General features: G+C 42.8%; 2 protein-coding genes across 2 annotated transcripts; both read left to right on the forward strand.

Moving 5' to 3' along the window:
- Positions 1–2,178: 2,178 nt before the first annotated feature.
- Positions 2,179–10,632, forward strand: lrp10 (low density lipoprotein receptor-related protein 10). The gene is made up of 10 exons (XM_070854826.1): positions 2,179–2,202; positions 3,420–3,589; positions 3,686–3,718; positions 3,938–4,082; positions 4,656–4,849; positions 5,013–5,602; positions 5,696–6,132; positions 7,090–7,284; positions 7,952–8,081; positions 8,646–10,632. Exons 2-10 carry the CDS (start codon positions 3,541–3,543, stop codon positions 9,291–9,293), a joined length of 2,421 nt encoding a protein of 806 aa, XP_070710927.1. The 5' UTR covers positions 2,179–2,202; positions 3,420–3,540; the 3' UTR covers positions 9,294–10,632.
- Positions 10,633–11,974: 1,342 nt separating this feature from the next.
- Positions 11,975–17,091, forward strand: LOC139223087 (ciliated left-right organizer metallopeptidase). Its single transcript, XM_070855015.1, has 14 exons — positions 11,975–12,350; positions 12,435–12,528; positions 12,812–12,863; positions 12,968–13,117; positions 13,751–13,876; positions 13,972–14,056; positions 14,633–14,784; positions 14,869–15,052; positions 15,158–15,227; positions 15,322–15,418; positions 15,643–15,750; positions 15,845–15,982; positions 16,666–16,775; positions 16,861–17,091. Exons 1-14 carry the CDS (start codon positions 11,975–11,977, stop codon positions 17,066–17,068), a joined length of 1,950 nt encoding a protein of 649 aa, XP_070711116.1. The 3' UTR covers positions 17,069–17,091.
- The last annotated feature ends 26 nt before the right edge of the window (positions 17,092–17,117 follow it).

Below are 17,117 nucleotides of genomic sequence, written 5' to 3' on the forward strand. Positions count from 1 at the left end.
TGTGTAAATATCAGAATCAAATTGACATTCAAAGCAGAGCAGCAACGGAAATAGTATTTAAATCCTTTGTACCTAACAAAACAATCAAATCAAAAAGTAGTTTACTCCATTGCAAGCAAAAGTGTTTAATTCTAAGTCCTTTCTAAGTAAAAGTAAAGTACTCATACTGTAGAAAAATGACTGCTGTGATATAATTATTTTGTTGAAACAGTTGCATTAATGTTTACATCTAGTTTTACACTGATGTCAACGTGCTTGTGATCATAATTGTGCTTAATTACTTTCCACCACTGCAGCAGAGTATTTTTATGTCCTTAAACATGTAAGAGATCTTTAAGTAAAGGATCTGAATGCTTTTTCTTCCAATGCTGAAATATAGTGGACTAGAAATATAAAGTAGGATGATACTAAAATTCTTAACATAAATAAGCACAGTGCCTGATTAAACCTGTGAATATTTGTGTGAGCCGACACTGACACCTTGTGTTAACAGAGAAACATTTCACCTGAACTCCTTGGTCTGGATGAATATATGTGAATATGTGAGTTTACAGCATCGTAACTACAGTTTTCAATGTAAAGTTTTATGAATGGATCGGCACATCCGGGAACTTCAGCGTGTAGTTTCCGCTCCTTTCCGAGGGAAAACAAACTACACTCTACTAGAGGTACAAAACAATGACAACAGAAACCCACCTGAATGAAATGACTTCATAAATGACCTGAAGACATCATGTTAGCCAGATATAAATCCACTCTGCTTGATCTAGAAAGCTCAAGATGCGCAGAAAAGATTAATTTGATCCACTTCATTCTGCAGCATCAGGCTGGTGCATTAAGGTCCGCCAGTAACTTCACTCAGTGGTCAGATGTCTCCTACCTACACCTGTTTTTACCTTGTAGAGTCTCCAGGTTAGTAAAGTACCAGTGAGATGTTTTACTTTTCAGTCCTGCTGTGCTAACAGTGCGCTAGCTAGCAGCACTGTGCTCTGACAGCTAACCTAGCTAACGTTACCTTGTAGCCTATTACTTAAGGTTAGCTTGTGTTAGCTTGTCAGTGCAGCCTGAGCTCCAGCCAGTAGTCTGTTTGTAGTCTATAAACAACACAGATCCAACTACAAAACTACAAACTATTCTCTGTGGATGTAATTATTAGCTACCTTGATTCTGTAAAGAGGATGAGAGCTCACAGGCTGTCTGCCGCTGTCCTGCCCTGCTATGGCTAACAGCATCTGGGCTGGTAACATCAGTCTACAGCTGTTAATATTATATTCATACAGGTAAAATTCACCCTTAAATAAGCTAAGCTGGCACTGGGTTAAGAAACACAGCTGACTCGTTTCACACACTGGCAGATGAGCGGTGCAGCAGCTAACACACGAGCATGTAGCTAGGAGCTAATAATTTACATTAGCTTATTTAAGTGTGGACGCTGTTGCCGTTTATGTGGGACAAGGGATTGTTTTCCCCAAAACGGGCCCGTGGTGGTGAGAGCTACTCTGGATGGCGGATTGGCGATCTGATCTCTACCTGTTTATCACCATTGGTCGCCCCATGACAAACGTTACTTCCGCTTTCCACGAGTCTGTGGGAGAGTCGCTACTTCCTGGCTGGCTTGGACAAACACAAGATATTAGTTAAACTAAACTAATTAGCTAAACTTTGTACTCAGTGTCGTGATCTGTAAATATATTATTAACTATTGAACTTAGCAAGAGATGGCCAAGAGAAAGAAAACCAGAAAGAACCACTCTGGAAACAAGACGCAGTCTAACCGGCTGAAAGTAAGGGCCTCTCTGGTTGGCTGTAGGGAAGTAGCACTCTGATTGGCCGAAAGGAAGGGGCTCCCTGATTGGCTGAATGTAAGGGGCTCTCTGATTGGCTAAAATTAAGGGGCCTTCTGATTTGCCAAAAGAAAGAACCAATTAGAGAAATGGAAGCGGACTATGAATGCTGTGTGCTTCTTACATGCCAAAAATAAAAAGGGAGAGTCTTTAAATACTCTCCTTTAAATTGGACCAAGGTATATTGGACCGAGTATTTTCCTGCACTACAAAGCAAAAATAAGTAACGTCGTTACAAGTTGTATGTTTGTAGTTTTACCCAAGCTGCAGCCTCTGGCCCCGCCCCGCCCCTCGCGTCATCAGCTAAAATATACGGAAGTGGCTCAGAACTTGTCAACAAGAAAGGCCGACTGACATGGTAACGTCCTCTCCTTTTTTAACATGATTTAATCGTGTTGTAGCCGCCTCTAACCTACATGTTGTGATTTCTTTGGGTACTTAAACCCTCCGTGTCGTGCCTGGAAGTCTTTTCTTGTGGCGTCGATACCCACAAAAAGCGTCTAAACGAAGACAGTGTAAGTCTGGATGTTAGCTGTTAGCAGTTAGCTCGCCAGGAAGCTAAAGCCCTTGTGACTGAGTAAAGCGAGCAGCTGCTCCCCTCAAACCGAAACCATCCCGTAACGCTATCTCGGGACATTATTTGAACAGTTGTGGGATAAATGAGGTATTAATCGACCAGAACTCGAGATCTTAATAGTATTACTTTATTGGGGAATGAGAGAAGGACTTTGAAGTTGTTTATTTAGCGAGGATTTTATCTCGGAAATGTTAGCATTACTGGCGTCATTGTTGAGGAGCTTAAGGGAAGGAAATCGCTGTCGTGTTTGTGTGTGTTCAAGATCAAAATAACCTCACCTCCTAGAGATCCGTGTATTGTTTTCCTGCCTGGATTTATATCAGTAATGGATTCATTATGAATACTGATGTGTGTGTATATTTGCATCATTGGTCGCCTTTTAGGGGGTCGGATCAACAGAATCCCTCTTTTTTTTTTTTCAATTAATCTGATAAATATGCCTTTGCAACGTGCAACGTAGGAGTACATAAGCTGATAAAGCCAAAAGTAGGGTGAAACCAAGTGTCACCTCAATAGGGAGTTTACAAAATTAATTAGGAGTCATGACAACAGTTCTCTTCATTATCGGTTAATCTACTTAAAAAATAGCTTGGCACACATTTGACAAATATTTCCTTTGAAATCAGTGATTTATGACAAATGGTTTTGTAGCGACATATCAATGAATCGACTAAATGCTCAATCCCTAATTATAACTATTAAAGTAACTGTTTTGATGTATGCCATAGCTGGCTTATTTGTTGTTAGAATAGTTACTATTGCTTATTTTTCTACCGTTGCATATTTTATTTCTTTTCTCTCTATTACTGCTTATCTTGCCCTGCCTCTGGTGCTGCTGTAATATGTAAATTTGCCCCTATGGGGGATCAATAAAGTCTTTCGTGTCTTTCTTATCTTATTTTATCTTAATATTTGAGGAAGAACATTATGAGGCTAAAAGGTTTATTGGTTGAGAACCAGATCTAACACGCCTCTCATTCATCTTCTCTTCTTTGCAGGTGAAGTCTTCCTGAGAAAACCTTCTAAAATGGCGCTTCGCTGATGTTTATATTTTACCCCTTTAAGTCCTCAGTTTTTATTATATAATTTCCAACATTGTAGAGGCGAATCATCACCACAATGACAGTCACTCACAGCCTCTGTGCCCTCTTAGTTTTCACTATAACAGGTGAGTGAAATCTGACTTCTCATGTCATGCAACATTTACAATCTGATGACAAAACCCCTGTCTCACTCGTTCTGTTTTTGCTCATTTCATCCGCAGCATGCAGCCGTTTTGAGCTTGCCCTCTGTTCTGGTAAGGAGACAAACTAGTAGGCACTTAATCTTGCTTTGTGTTTTTGTGCCACACTGCTTCTCCAAATGCCTATTTCAAACTGTTATGTGTGTGTGTAATGTAATGAGATTAAGGATTAAGCAAAAATAGTCAGTCTGCTGACATTCTCTTCACCTCACAGGTTTAAGCTTTAAGCTTCAAAAACATTGACCATTTCTCTCTTCTCCTGCTGTTTTTCAGCCCGCTGTGGGCATTCCCCTCAAGTCTTAGACAGTAAAGTGGGAGAGATCAGGAGTTCAGCTTACCACAGCTGGTCCTACCGCTTCGGCCCTACCTATGACTGCTGGATCATCAAGGGTTTGGAAGGAGAACCCATCGTTCTCAGGTAAAGGCACTGAGGGGACCTTGCTTTTGAGTCTTGTTTCCCAAATAAGTACATTTAGAGCTGAGATATAAAAAAAAATTGCCCCCAGTTATTTGCTGTAAATCAGATTCCCTTTGGGATAATGATACACTGAATTGAGCTGAATACCCTGTAAATATTATGGCGAGATAAGCTGTGAAAAGTATTGAATGTTTTTGCTACAGAGAAAATATTGGGAAAGTAATATTATGAATGGCGTAGGAGTGGGCAGTGTGGATAATAACCAATTAAGAAAGTGTATGTGGAAGAAATAATCAGACAGGAACAGTTGTTTTCAGTTAATCCAGGACATTTAATAGCTGACAGATCAATAAACTGGATCACACAATGCCAAAATTTCATAGAAATCCAATATTGCCCATAAAGTCCTAATACACCCAGAGGTATTAAAGGGATAACCACTACTGTGTAAATTGTAAGGAAATATTGCCAATTTATATATTATATTATATATATCATTCACAGCTCTTCTCCTTGGATTTTGATGCAAGTGAGGCTGTGTGTTCACTGATTTGACTGTAAATCCTTTGTCAGCTTTTCCCAGTTCTCAGCGCGGTGTAGGAAGGAATGGGTCTCTATAAAATCGTCATCTGGCGGTGAGCCGGTTGTCCTTTGTGGCTCCAAGTTGCCCCTGCCAATGGAGTTCCCAGGGGGAAACATTACAGTGACACACCACTTCCTCCCGCATCAGTTTCCTGTCTCATCTTTTCTGTTGAATTATGCTAGAGGTAAGTTAGGAAGTGCTGCCCCTGTCTACCATATCAAGGAAAAAATAAAGTAAATCATGTTCAAATGTATCAGTAATACGTACAGCGCTATTAAATATGGCTCTGCTTGCTGCATGTTTTAGTTCTTATTGTCTTTTATCCCCTTTTATTTCCACACGTCCAGACTCTGGTGATTGCCCAGTCACATCCTTTGAGTGCTTGGGGGGCCGCTGCCTTCCTCTCTCTTGGCGCTGTAATGGCCAGGTGGAGTGTCTTAGTGAAGGTGCCGGCCTCGGCACTGATGAACAAGGCTGTGATGCTGAGGTGGAAACCCCAGAACCCCCAAAGTATGGCAGCACACTGGAAGAAGAGGCAAAAGCAGAGACGTACACAGAGAAGAACCATGACCGGGACTCTGAGAGGCGTAAAGCTGTAGATAAGTCATCTGAAAGAGATTCTGAGTCTGAGCTGTGGGCGCTGCTGAAGGAGAGGGCGGAGGAGGAGGCCCAGGTGGACCGAGAACAGCCTCAGATTCACAGGGAACTTGTTGTGACATCCAGTCCCATTGAGTGGCCCTGCGGAGGGCTCCTCCAGACCTTCTATGGGACCTTCTCTCCTCCAGCTATCCGGGGCCCTGCTCTGTTCTGTGTGTGGACTCTGGACCCTCAGGACTCAAGGCCGCTGAGACTGGACCTGCAGCAGCTGGTGCTGGGGCCCGGGGACAGACTCACTGTGTACAACAGAGAGCAAGGCAAAGGAGATGTTATTAAAATTGTGAGTTTCTTTAACTAAGAATAATAATTTCTGTTACAATAAATTATTAAATAAAATTTGGTAACATGATGTTCCCTTCCTGCATTTTGACAGATCACCAGCGCCTCCAATTACAAATCAGTCCAAGTTGAATCCCACACCGGCCTGCTGTCGATGACCTATGAGACTCTCCCTGGCTCGGAGGGGAGCGGCTTCAACGCCACGTTCCACGTCGGGACCTACTGCCCACCTTGGGAAGGCCGGTGTGGGGGAGCAGCAGGAGGTTGCTTTACCCAGGAGCAACGCTGCGACGGGAAATGGGACTGTCCCGAGACGGGGAAGGACGAGGAGGGCTGCAGGGGCTGCAGTCCCAACCAGTTTGCCTGTGGAGTGGCAGGGCAGAGAGCGGTGGCATCCAGTCACTTTGCTGGCAGACCGGTGTGCTACCCGGTATCTGAGAGATGCAACTACCAGCTGTACTGTGCTGATGGCAGCGATGAGAGGGACTGCACCGTGTGCCAGCCGGGGACCTTTCATTGTGACAGCGACCGGTAAGTATGTGTGAGAGTTTCAGACTGAAAAGCTGTTTATCTCCCTGGCTCAGAGAGGACAGTTACTGGCTACATTTCTTGACCTTGCGAACAGCAGCTGAGAAAACAATCTCACGTCAGTAGATGTTTCTATGATTCCGAGCACTTCTAGGACTTCTCGTCCATTTTGACTCAAAAGTTGATGTTCAAAGATGGGAGCAGTTGACAAAACAGTCTCTCTTCAAGGTCCATTTAGTAGCTGTTCAGTTACTGTTTGTTTTGCTAAATGGTTTGTGTCTTCATCGTGGTCAGGTTGGCTGAGTATCAGAGTTAGGTGTGTTTTGGTTATATCGCAAGTGTGTGAGTCAGAGAGTGTGTGCACAAAAGAATTTAGATGGATTTTTCTGAAATATGGAACCTAAATTCTGTGTGGTTTGTGGGTTTGCAGTTGTGATGCATTTCAGTCAAATGTATGTCATCTCGGGTTGTAATGCATGTCATGGTTCATTGCGATTTTATACATTTTCCAAAAATACACACTGAGAATGTGTCTTACGTTTCCATTCTCAGTGTGTTGTTGGATTCAGCATAATAAATGCACAACTGTAAACTTTATCTGACCAGTTTAGAGAGTATATGACACAAAAAAGCAGAACTGTCCTGTATCATAAAAACTATTAAACATCAACTCAGCCCAATAGCCAGAGCACTACATTGTAAAACAATATTTGTATAAAATCCACAGTTAAATGTTTGATTTTCTGTGTTTATATACAACAGCTTCTTTTAACTCCTACTTTCACTTATTAAATGATTCATAACATATTTTCAGACAGTGTAACAGTAGCTAATCATGTGCCATAATTTATGTTCATGGGCTGCGGCGCCTCAGGATGTAGTTTTATATGACACTGAATCTCTCACTTGAGTTATTCCTGCACAATCTAAGACACAACTGGCCCATTGTTCGGTCTGCAGGTGTGTGTTTGAGAGTTGGCGCTGCGACGGCCAGGTGGACTGTAAGGACGGGACAGACGAGCTCAACTGCACCGTCATCCTGCCCCGCAAGGTCATCACCGCGGCAACAGTGGGCAGCCTGGTGTGCGGGCTTCTGCTGGTTATCGCCATGGGCTGCACCTGTAAACTGTACTCGCTCAGGACCAGAGAGTACAGGTAACCATTTTGTACATCTTATCTCAGTTGTAAGCAAAAGAATCATAATTTCAGTACAACCTTGGATACTTGTTTTGCTGTAGTTTCTACTTTATCATATTTTTCTCTGTTGGCTTTCCAGATATTAGCTTTTGGAGTATCTTTTTTTTTTTTCTCTCCTCTTGAGACTTACAGTGATTCCATAGCCAGATTTTATGATAATAATCTGAGATAGTGAGTCATGAGTTTGTTTTCCTTACTACTAGCTTTAGTCGTTGCCAGCACTACCAGACAGCACCTCAAACACTTAACAGAACCTCTCACAACACAGCCTGTTCACTGCGTACTCCACTCGTTATGATAAGCGAAACAAGAACTACCAGGTCGTTGTTGTAAAGTGTGAGCTTGCAATTTCTCAGCCAAAGTGGGTTATGTCGTGTATACTCTTCTAAAAAGTACGTGAACAGCACCTTTTTTATGAAGTAAAATTATCGTATAAGAAAAACAATTCATTTGCGAGGCAAGTAGTTGGTCTAATATACCGTAAAAGTAGTTAGTTACAAAGAAATACTATATATATATAATATCTGTCAAGTGTTAAAACACACACTAAACACAAAATGTTGCTGACAGTCAAAAGCAGTAGCATAGTGTGTGAAGACATCTTAATGTCTATGTTTTCTGGCAGCTTGTTTGCACCAATCAGCCGCCAGGAAGCGGAGCTGATCCAGCAGCAGGCTCCGCCCTCTTACGGACAGCTGATTGCCCAGGGCATCATCCCCCCAGTGGAGGACTTTCCAACTGAAAACCCCAACGAGGTGAGGAAAAAAGCCCCACTTGAACCAGAAACTGCCTGCAGGAATGCACAATGTTTTTTTGTTTTTTTTTACAAGTATCTTAAACTCAATAGTACTTAAGTCATTGATACTAATACTTTTAAAAGGTATCGACTTGTTCTAGAGTTGTGCAACGAGTCAACATTGGTTCCTTTATTTACAAGCAGTAAAGTACAGCAGCCCTTAATTTATCTTCCTTAAAGTCATGTGTTCTCCCTGCACTTTATTAATCCCCAGCAGGCTGTGTGGGTTGAAGTAGGAAGAGTGTTAAGATAGAGCTTAAGCACTGTTGCCATGCAGGTTTACTCTAAGGTGCCTTATTATTAGATGTTGAGGACAGCCGAGGGAGTGGAGGCAGAGGGATTAAGTGTCAGAAACAAAGCCCGCTCTGTCTGAGCTACGCTCTCGCTCCCTAAACTTGGATCCAAGTCTCGAGAAGACTATGTGTAGTATTTCAAATTATTTAATGCCACCTCAGGGTATCGAGCAGGAGCTGTAGGAGGTAATTTAACTGATTTGCTCTTCTACACTCTTCCTGGTTGACAGACCTCGTCTCTGTCTCTGAGGGGAATTCTCCAACTCCTCCGTCAGGATGCCGCCAACTCCCCACACCGCCGGCGCAGGCCCCGATTTGTCCGCCGGGCTGTTCGCCGCATGAGGAGGTGGGGTCTAATCCCCAGACCTCCCTCCAGGCCGACTCAGGCATCAAGCCCCAGCCAGCAGCAGTCAGACGCCGCTCCTTCTGGTCAGGAACCAGCTCACTCCACTCCCACGAGCTCCTCGTCAGCCGTGGAGGCGGTCAACCAGCCGGTGCCTCAGAAACTTGGCTTGCTGGCTCAGTCGGAGCAGCCGCAGGAAGCGCCGTCTCCTCTACTGCCGTCGCTGCCGCCACCTGTCGCTTCCCCGCCTCCACCTCCGTACGCTCCCCCAGCTCCACCCTCGGTCACTCCCCACACTCCTCCTGTCGCGGTCCCCCCGAGCAGCCCCTCTCTGGCCTCCATCTTCCACACGCTGGGCCTGAGTATCTCCCTCTTCAGAGCCTCACCCTCGTCCTCCTCCACCAACTCCATGCCCCTGTCTGCCTCCCCTTCTTTCTCCTCCTCCTCGTCCTCGTCCTCCTCAGACGACGAGGTGCTGCTTATCCCCCTGTCTGAAGACACCACTTCAGAGGATGACGTGCCCATGCTCACCTGAATGACTTCCTCACCCGCCCAGTGTCCCCCACACCCATTCTTCTTATCTCCTCTACTCACTGATAAATACTGAAACCCAGTCTTTCCACATTCGTTTGAACTTAAGCACAGGAGTGGCCCACGGCAAGACTCACCCTCACTGTGCAAGTCTGGTGCCTTTTGAAATTGCTTTTCAGTTGGATTTGTTGACTTATGGAATCAAGTATTTGACAATTTTTTTTTTTTTTTTTTAAAGACCTCCTTCAGAAAGTATACGTTTTGTTCGAGAGTGAGTATAGGTGAGTATTTGATGTGCACTTAACTAATGCTAGGCAGCACATTGAAGGTAAACTTTTGCACAGAAGAATCTTCCCTATCCACAAACTGAGGCAGGCTACTGTCAGATCGAATGGTTAGAGTTTTCTAGATGACATTTTGGAGAATATTGTGTTTGTATGACTGCATCTGTGCGAATGCATTTGCATTTTAGTCTTACATTGACAGTGGAGTATGTTTGTAGATTGTCTCCCCATACTTCTGCCACTTGCATCCAGTCTCATGTTATATCACAGATAATTATATATATATATAAAAAAAAAGAACCATTTCCCCTATTTAAGTGCCTTTTGAGGAGGATCCTGTAGATGGCTCGAGGTGATTTCAATGATTCCTGAGATACACACTGCACACCAAAACACACGGAGGCACGTTTTCTCACACCATATTACGCATAGACACATCAGTGACTTTATTATAACGTGAAAAAAAAAAATGCATGTCTTCGCTGCAAGCTGGCAATAACGTTTTTGGGACCCCTATTTTGGTGCACATTGATCGCAAGGTAACTGAGTGTTCTGAGTACACACACACTTGTGTACCTTTCCCAAGTGAATGTATGTAATCTACAAAAGCAAATGTGTCAAAAGACAATCTCTTTGGTGCCTGATTTTAGGATGTGTGCGTGTGTGTGTGTAGTGTGCACAGGAAGATGAGGCGCCCTAATTTTGAAAGGGGCCCCGAATTCACAAAATAACCTCAACTTGAATCTTCAAACCCTTGAGGGGAATCGATCGCATTCTGTCATACTTTGACACAGCAGACTTGTGGTGTGCCATTTGTATTATTGTACATTTTATGATGTTTTTATTTCATTGAGTTGCTTCCTTTTTTTTTTTTTTTTCCTCTTAAGTTGTTCTGTTTTGCTTTGTTGAATGTATTTGGGTCGATGTGGAGTAGCCAGAAGTTTTAACTTTGAGACGTAATGAGGTAAATATGAGCGAAAGTGATTTTATGATTTATTAGGGTCAACTTCACTGTATATAAGTAAAAATGTGGCTGAGATTAAACAATTTGCACTTTTAGATGTTGGATACTGTGTGTTCTGTGTGTTGGGTGTTAGGTCGAATACTGTAAGAAAGGACACTTGACACCTCGGTAACAGATGGCAGAGTTGGTGCATTGTGCTTTGTATTCAAAAGTCTTAGAAATTCACACTCTCCTCAGAGAGCTCCTCAGTGGTTGTTGTGGAAGAAAGGCAGATGCTCAGATCATCACTCGGGTGTGCGGGATAAATGAAGCCGCTTGTGTTGAGGATTAAGAAGACATGGAATGAGGTCTCATTCACCTACAAGGTAATTATAATTAATACATTTGATTTAATTGATAGATTAATGCTCCAGGAAAGTGATTATATTTGCTCTACATTTAACAGTTTATCCCTGAGCCTTTCAATGAGGACCCCATGGACTAAAATCTGACTGTGACGACCTTGGATACAAACTAACTTACTGATATTTTCCACCCTTCATTTTTGAAGAAAGCAGGCGTCCTGCTTAGTCAATCCATTACATTACATCCACCTTCTAAAGTGATCTTGTCAGACATACAGTATATATTTGCATTTTTGTTGCTTGGGGGGGGAGTTGCCTAGTGTTTACCATTCTGAGCTGTACAATAGGCCATCAGATAAGTTAGCTAAACAGGCGAGAAGAACTTGATCTCTTTCAATTTATGTGAGGGGTACAAAGACAATTTCTCACATTACTTATAAGACATAAGAACAGTAGTAGCCATGTTTGTAGAAATACTAAGCTTGGGTCCATATTCTTCCTAACGCTCATATTCAATATATTACCTTGACTGTTTTATTCTATTTCTGTACGTTTGGTTTGACGACATGAAGGTCAAAATGTTGTTGCAAAGCTTTTGCCATACTCTCAGGAACACAGGTCTGCTGGGGAAACACAGAATACTTCATTTAAAAGAAGTAAAAGTAAAATATATTAAGCTCATTCCCAGAAACAATGCAGACGTCAGTGTCCTCAACATTTGCCACTATCAATCCAAATGGGCTTCTTCACAAAATGAAATTAATTTATTGAGCAACACAAAGGATGAAGTTGATTGTAAATTAAAATCATGGAATTATCAGTAAAAATTGAATCAGGAACTTTCTGGTTTGCATCTCAGTACAAAAGTATATATTTCACTGTAATGTGTGTTTCACTTGGACATGAGTTTTGAGAGTCACTATGACACGTGGGTTATCCAAGACTAAACTTTGTCGCTTTTGAGAGAACGTATCCTGCAGCTTAGCAAAACCTCCTCAGCCAAAAACAACTAATCATGATCCTCGCTGTGACCCTGAAATAGGTTCCAGCTATAATTATGGTTTTACCTCCATCCCAGAGACTCTGGGTGGGGATGTTGGCGGTAATGGTGGTGGTGGTGCTGGAGTTTCCCAGAGCCCTGCAGAAGTGCATCTTTGATGAGGTTCAGTCTCAGGCCGCGGTGGTCCGAGCTGCACCCATCCACCCAGACAGCCCACCCAAAGAGCCCAGAGCCAGAGCCCAGGCCGATCATTCAGGACGGAGGGCATCACCATCACCACCGTATGGCCTGTCGGTGACGAGGCGGAGAAGTCATAGAGACGTAGCCCCGCCCACTACGGCCTCTCCACAGCCAATCAGGATCCGGAGCTGGATTTCAAGGGAGAGCGACAACCTATCAGAGGCCGGGAAAGAGAGGCTGGAGGCAGCAGTGGAAGAGGCTTTGAGGATGGTGTCTTCTTTATTATCAGGTCATAAACAGACCACACACACACACACACACACACACACACGCGCAGACTACCATCTATCATTAACTGTTGATCTATCAATAGTGAATAGAGTTCTGGGCCCGTTGCTGCTCAGCAGAGACATCAACAAATACTGCAAGTTTCTCTGGAGGAATTCAACCTCTGTCAACTACAACAGGTGTGTGTGTGTGTGTGTGTGTGTGTGTGTGTGTGTGTGTGTGTGTGTGTGTGTGTGTGTGTGTGTGTGTGTGTGTGTGTGTGTGTGTGTGTGTGTGTGTGTGTGTGTGTGTGTGTGTGTGTGTGTGTGTGTGTGTGTGTGTGTCCAATCATTCGAACACACTCCATGGCCTGATGAGGAACTGCTATATCTTTAAGATCTTCTTCTTTGTTAAAGCGATCACTTAAAAGAGGTTTGTGTGCTCTTAGATGAAGGAGATGTTGAATCAGTTTTCTTGCTTCAGGTGTGGTCGAGCCCACAACAACTACAGAACCGAGACGTGTCTGGATGTGACGGTGAGTATCGGTCTGATTCTGAGTGTGAGGTTGTTACCAGGAGTGTGCCTGTACACATTAAGATCTTTAAAAACAGGGCCAAATGCGTCACTCGTTACCAACAGATCCCAGATGATCATCTGGCTGGATGTGATATTTATGCGGAAGCTGATTCACCTCGCAGGACTGAGCTCCGACCTGAAGGTGCAGGACTCCCCGACACCGACTTCCTGATGTACCTCCACATACAGGCCACTGATAAATGCAGAGCAGAGGTAAAGGCCTGCTGAAAACATTGAGACTGCTGATTTAAAAACATATCTAAGAAGTGTTACTGGTGGAAATTTAGAGATAACAATAAAAATGACTGAAGGAAAAAAAACTAAAGCTAAAACAATAAGATAACAAGTGACTGGGTCTACTGTGTTGAAACCTTGAAATTATAATCCACAATCACCACAGGATTGTATCATTTTTTAAATTAATTTTCTGTACATATTAAACACTCATATCTCATAGATCACTTGTCAAAGTGTGGACAGCCCTATGACATCTTTAAGTTTAAGTTTGTCTGTGAAGCACTGTTTTTTTTATGTGCTATCAAACAGCACCAACAGACATAAATGAATGAATGAATGAATAAATAGATAGATAGATAAATAGATAAATAAAATAAAATTGTCTGACATTTCCTGGAATACATTTTACAACATCATATTATTATTGCAGCAAATTCAGTGATGATCGGTTAAAAGAACATAACGCATATAATTATGATGTAAATGTATATATAAAATATCTTTTTCAGTATTAGAATAAAACATACTAGATAAATAGACGCACTTTTATTAGCTTAGGGTCAAATGTTCAGTTTGAAAACTCCTCCTGATGTCCTGCTCCTCCCTCAGCCGAAAGTGTTGGCCTACGCTGTCCACTGCCAGACGGACGCCCGTGGACGACCTGTGGCCGGGGTGGTGGTCATCTGCAGGGACGGACTGGCAGGAGCCACATACAGCCACCAGGCTACTGTGCAGGTGCGATTAATAATATCAATAATAATAATAATAATAATAATTCTTCAGGCAGTTTTAAGTGTGTGTTGAACCGTGGACGCTCGTCTGCTTTCCAGACTGTGATCCATGAGCTGTTTCATGCCCTCGGTTTCTCTAAAGGACTCTTCCACACTTGGAGAGACTGCTCATCCACTTCTCCAGGTTTTTAAACACAGTTCGACATGTTAATGTCACCTCATCAAACGTCAACACATTATGTGGTATTACTGTATGATACAATAATGTGTGTAATTATCTCATTTGTTACTTGGTGAGCCCTTTCACATGCACACACCTGTTTTAATGGCAAGGCTGAACTTCTGTTTTACTTTACTTTACGTTGAGATCAAGACTGTTGTTTTATAACACTGAAAGACCTGGAATAGGAAACTAAAGTTAAAAGAGTTATAAATGTTTCATATAGAAAACCAGCATAACAGAATAAAAATATATTTTAAGCCACATAAAATCAATATAAATGCTTGAAAACCAGTTGAATCACAAAAGCATCCTAATAAACTCATCAGCCATACGATTAGATAAAATTAGGCAAATAAAACACCAATAATAAAATAAGACAAAAAAAAAACAGCTAAACACATAAATCAGATGAGACATATTGGAAATAGAAAAAAACAAAAGTGAGGGTGAACAATAATCACAGGCTCATGGGCCAAACTCTGAATCTTAATTATATTAAAGAAATGTTTGCACTGGTGTGTTTTTCTTTGCTTTGAGCTGCAGGGGGAGCTGGCTGCTCTCCTCGAGGCAGAGTGACTCACCCTGATGGATCAGGTCAGATGAGGATTTACACCCCGTCCATCATCTCAGCCCTGCAGGAGCACCTGGCGTCTGCTGACCCTGAGCTAGGGGGGCCACTGGAGAACCAGGTCCAGCACTCAGCAGCTCCAATTTGAGTCTTTCTCGGGTTTATCATGTGCTCTCCTTACGCACTGTACACTTTCTTTCTTCAGGATGTACCTCCAGGCGGAGTGTCCTCTCACTGGGAGTCCCGGGTCCTCCGGGGCTCCATCATGGCGGCGGCGCTGGGGGATTCTGCCACAGTCCGGATCGACCCGGTCACCTTGGCTGCACTGCAGGATACGGGCTGGTACACTGTCAACCTGAGCCGGGCACAGAGTCTAGTGTGGGGAGACGGTGAGGGAGGATGAAGAGTGTAGATATTAAATGTAATGTTTTAAATACATGTAAAACCTGCAAAGTTATAAAATAAAACCTCAAGATAAATGCGTGTTTTTATAGGTGAAGGAGCCGCGTTTGGTTCCCTGTCAACCTGTCAGGACAAGGCCTCATCCTTCTTCTGTGCTGGCAGGTAGATTTTATAATTAAACATTTGTCGTCTACACAGCAACTTGGACTTTTTTTTCTTTTCATACTACATGATTTGCATTATTCCTTCCTCACAGTGGATTTGGGTGTCATTATCTTCACCTCCACAAGGCAGAGTGCCAGACTGATCAATACCTAGAGGGATGTAGAGTGTATAAACCCCTAGAGAATAGAGTAAGTGTTTTGAAAACCACCTCATCACCAACCAACATCCCTCAGGTTATAAAATAAAGAAAAAAACTTTTTTACTAATTTCACTCAGGACTTTCCATGTTTACAGTACTGTTAAGCAGGAACATGGTGTCATCTCTCTTCTATGTGCCTTCAGTTACGCTCTGTGGCATTTATTTGCCTCGCAGCACCACATTTTCGCTCTTTTTCCTCCTCTTGGCCTTCAGAGTGAATGTTGGAAAGAGGAAAATAGCAGGTGGCCATCTGAAGAAGACTGGAGGGGGGAAATCTTTGGCTTTGACAGCCGCTGCTTCTTCTCCAGCCTGACCAGACAGGTGTGTGTGAGCGTCGATGTGAGTGCTTTGCACCAGCTGCCTGTTTTCTTTGTTTTACTCTAATACACTCTTTCTCCCCCTGCCTGTCTTTTAGAATCAGAGTGAGTTTCTTTTCTCCAGCAGCTATGTGGAGGGACGCTGTTACAGACACAGGTGTACTGGACCTAACAGGTTCCAAATCCAGGCGTCTGGCTCTGAATGGGTGGATTGTCCAGCAGGGGGCGCCATTCAGGTAACATGAGAACATACCGTGTGTAACTAGAGTATAAATCCATAGAGATACTGAACATACTAAAGTCTGTGTCCGAGCCACTGTAAGAAAAATATAAATATTTTTTAAGAGACAACAATGATTGAGCACCTTGTAGCTTGAAATTTCAAGAAATCTAAATTTCACACCTTTTGTCATATTTCTCAGTTTCATATAAAGATATACAACAATACTGGGTGAGTTAGGATGGAGTCGGTGACTGCTTTTATAACACATCCTTTGTCTTTATAAATGTTAAACTGAGCCGCGACTGAGCCACTTATCTGTATATTGAGATGAGATGAGATGAGATCCGTAATGGGAGAGTCACATTTCAGTGTCGCAGAAAAAACGATGAGAGACAAGACAGATAAAGTCCATTTTTAATAAAATTGATAGATAAATACAATAATATAGGGAGGAAGGCTATATACAATATATGAATTACATGCCTTAGACAATGGCAGCATTAAACAAGTGGCTCAATTAAAATACGTTTGACACAGAAGTTCTAACTCTGAGTGTGAGTGCTGTAAGGAATATACATTTCCCTTCTCCACTATTCAGGACTTGTTCACAGGGATTTTGATGCACCAAACAGATCCCCCACTTCTCATTTGAAATGTTATATTATCTGTTTTGTCTTTGCTGTGTGTGACCCTCAGATAAAAGGATACCAGGGTTTAGTTTCCTGCCCTGACAGGAGGTTATGTCTGTACACTGACATTGTTCCTCCCTCACATGATGTCAGTGCGCTACCTGCTTCTACTATGAGGCAAGTATGACTTTAAACACCCAACCCTCTCGCTTTTTACAAACCTGTTACTTATACATACCATACTTTATTGTTTTTTGCTCAGTGGCCCCTTTGACACTCTAACTTCAGCCCAGAACGGGACCTGGTCGCCCCTCAGACCTCCTACAGAGCTCACTGTAGCCGCAGCGCTCGGCATCGCCGCTGCTGTTTGTCTCCTGGCTGCAGTCGTGGTGCCTCACAAGAAAAGTTGCCCCTGTGGGGTCAGGATCCACTCTGCCCCAGAGGATCACACTGATCTCCAGCAAATATAGACTTTCAGCATTGAGAGACCTAAATAAACTGTGATTTTAACATGATTTT

The sequence above is a fragment of the Pempheris klunzingeri genome, chromosome 23 (assembly GCF_042242105.1).
Source record: "Pempheris klunzingeri isolate RE-2024b chromosome 23, fPemKlu1.hap1, whole genome shotgun sequence".
Lineage (NCBI taxonomy): Eukaryota > Metazoa > Chordata > Actinopteri > Acropomatiformes > Pempheridae > Pempheris > Pempheris klunzingeri.

Bases quoted from the DNA above. Each gene is read 5' to 3' on its own strand.
- lrp10 (XM_070854826.1), top strand. From the start codon at position 3,541: ATGACAGTCACTCACAGCCTCTGTGCCCTCTTAGTTTTCACTATAACA. The intron at 3,590-3,685 runs GTGAGTGAAATC...TTTCATCCGCAG, and splicing joins CTTAGTTTTCACTATAACAG to CATGCAGCCGTTTTGAGCTT. The intron at 4,083-4,655 runs GTAAAGGCACTG...ATCCTTTGTCAG, and splicing joins GGAGAACCCATCGTTCTCAG to CTTTTCCCAGTTCTCAGCGC.
- LOC139223087 (XM_070855015.1), top strand. From the start codon at position 11,975: ATGTTGGCGGTAATGGTGGTGGTGGTGCTGGAGTTTCCCAGAGCCCTG. The intron at 13,118-13,750 runs GTAAAGGCCTGC...CTCCTCCCTCAG, and splicing joins CTGATAAATGCAGAGCAGAG to CCGAAAGTGTTGGCCTACGC. The intron at 16,776-16,860 runs GCAAGTATGACT...TTTTTTGCTCAG, and splicing joins CTACCTGCTTCTACTATGAG to TGGCCCCTTTGACACTCTAA.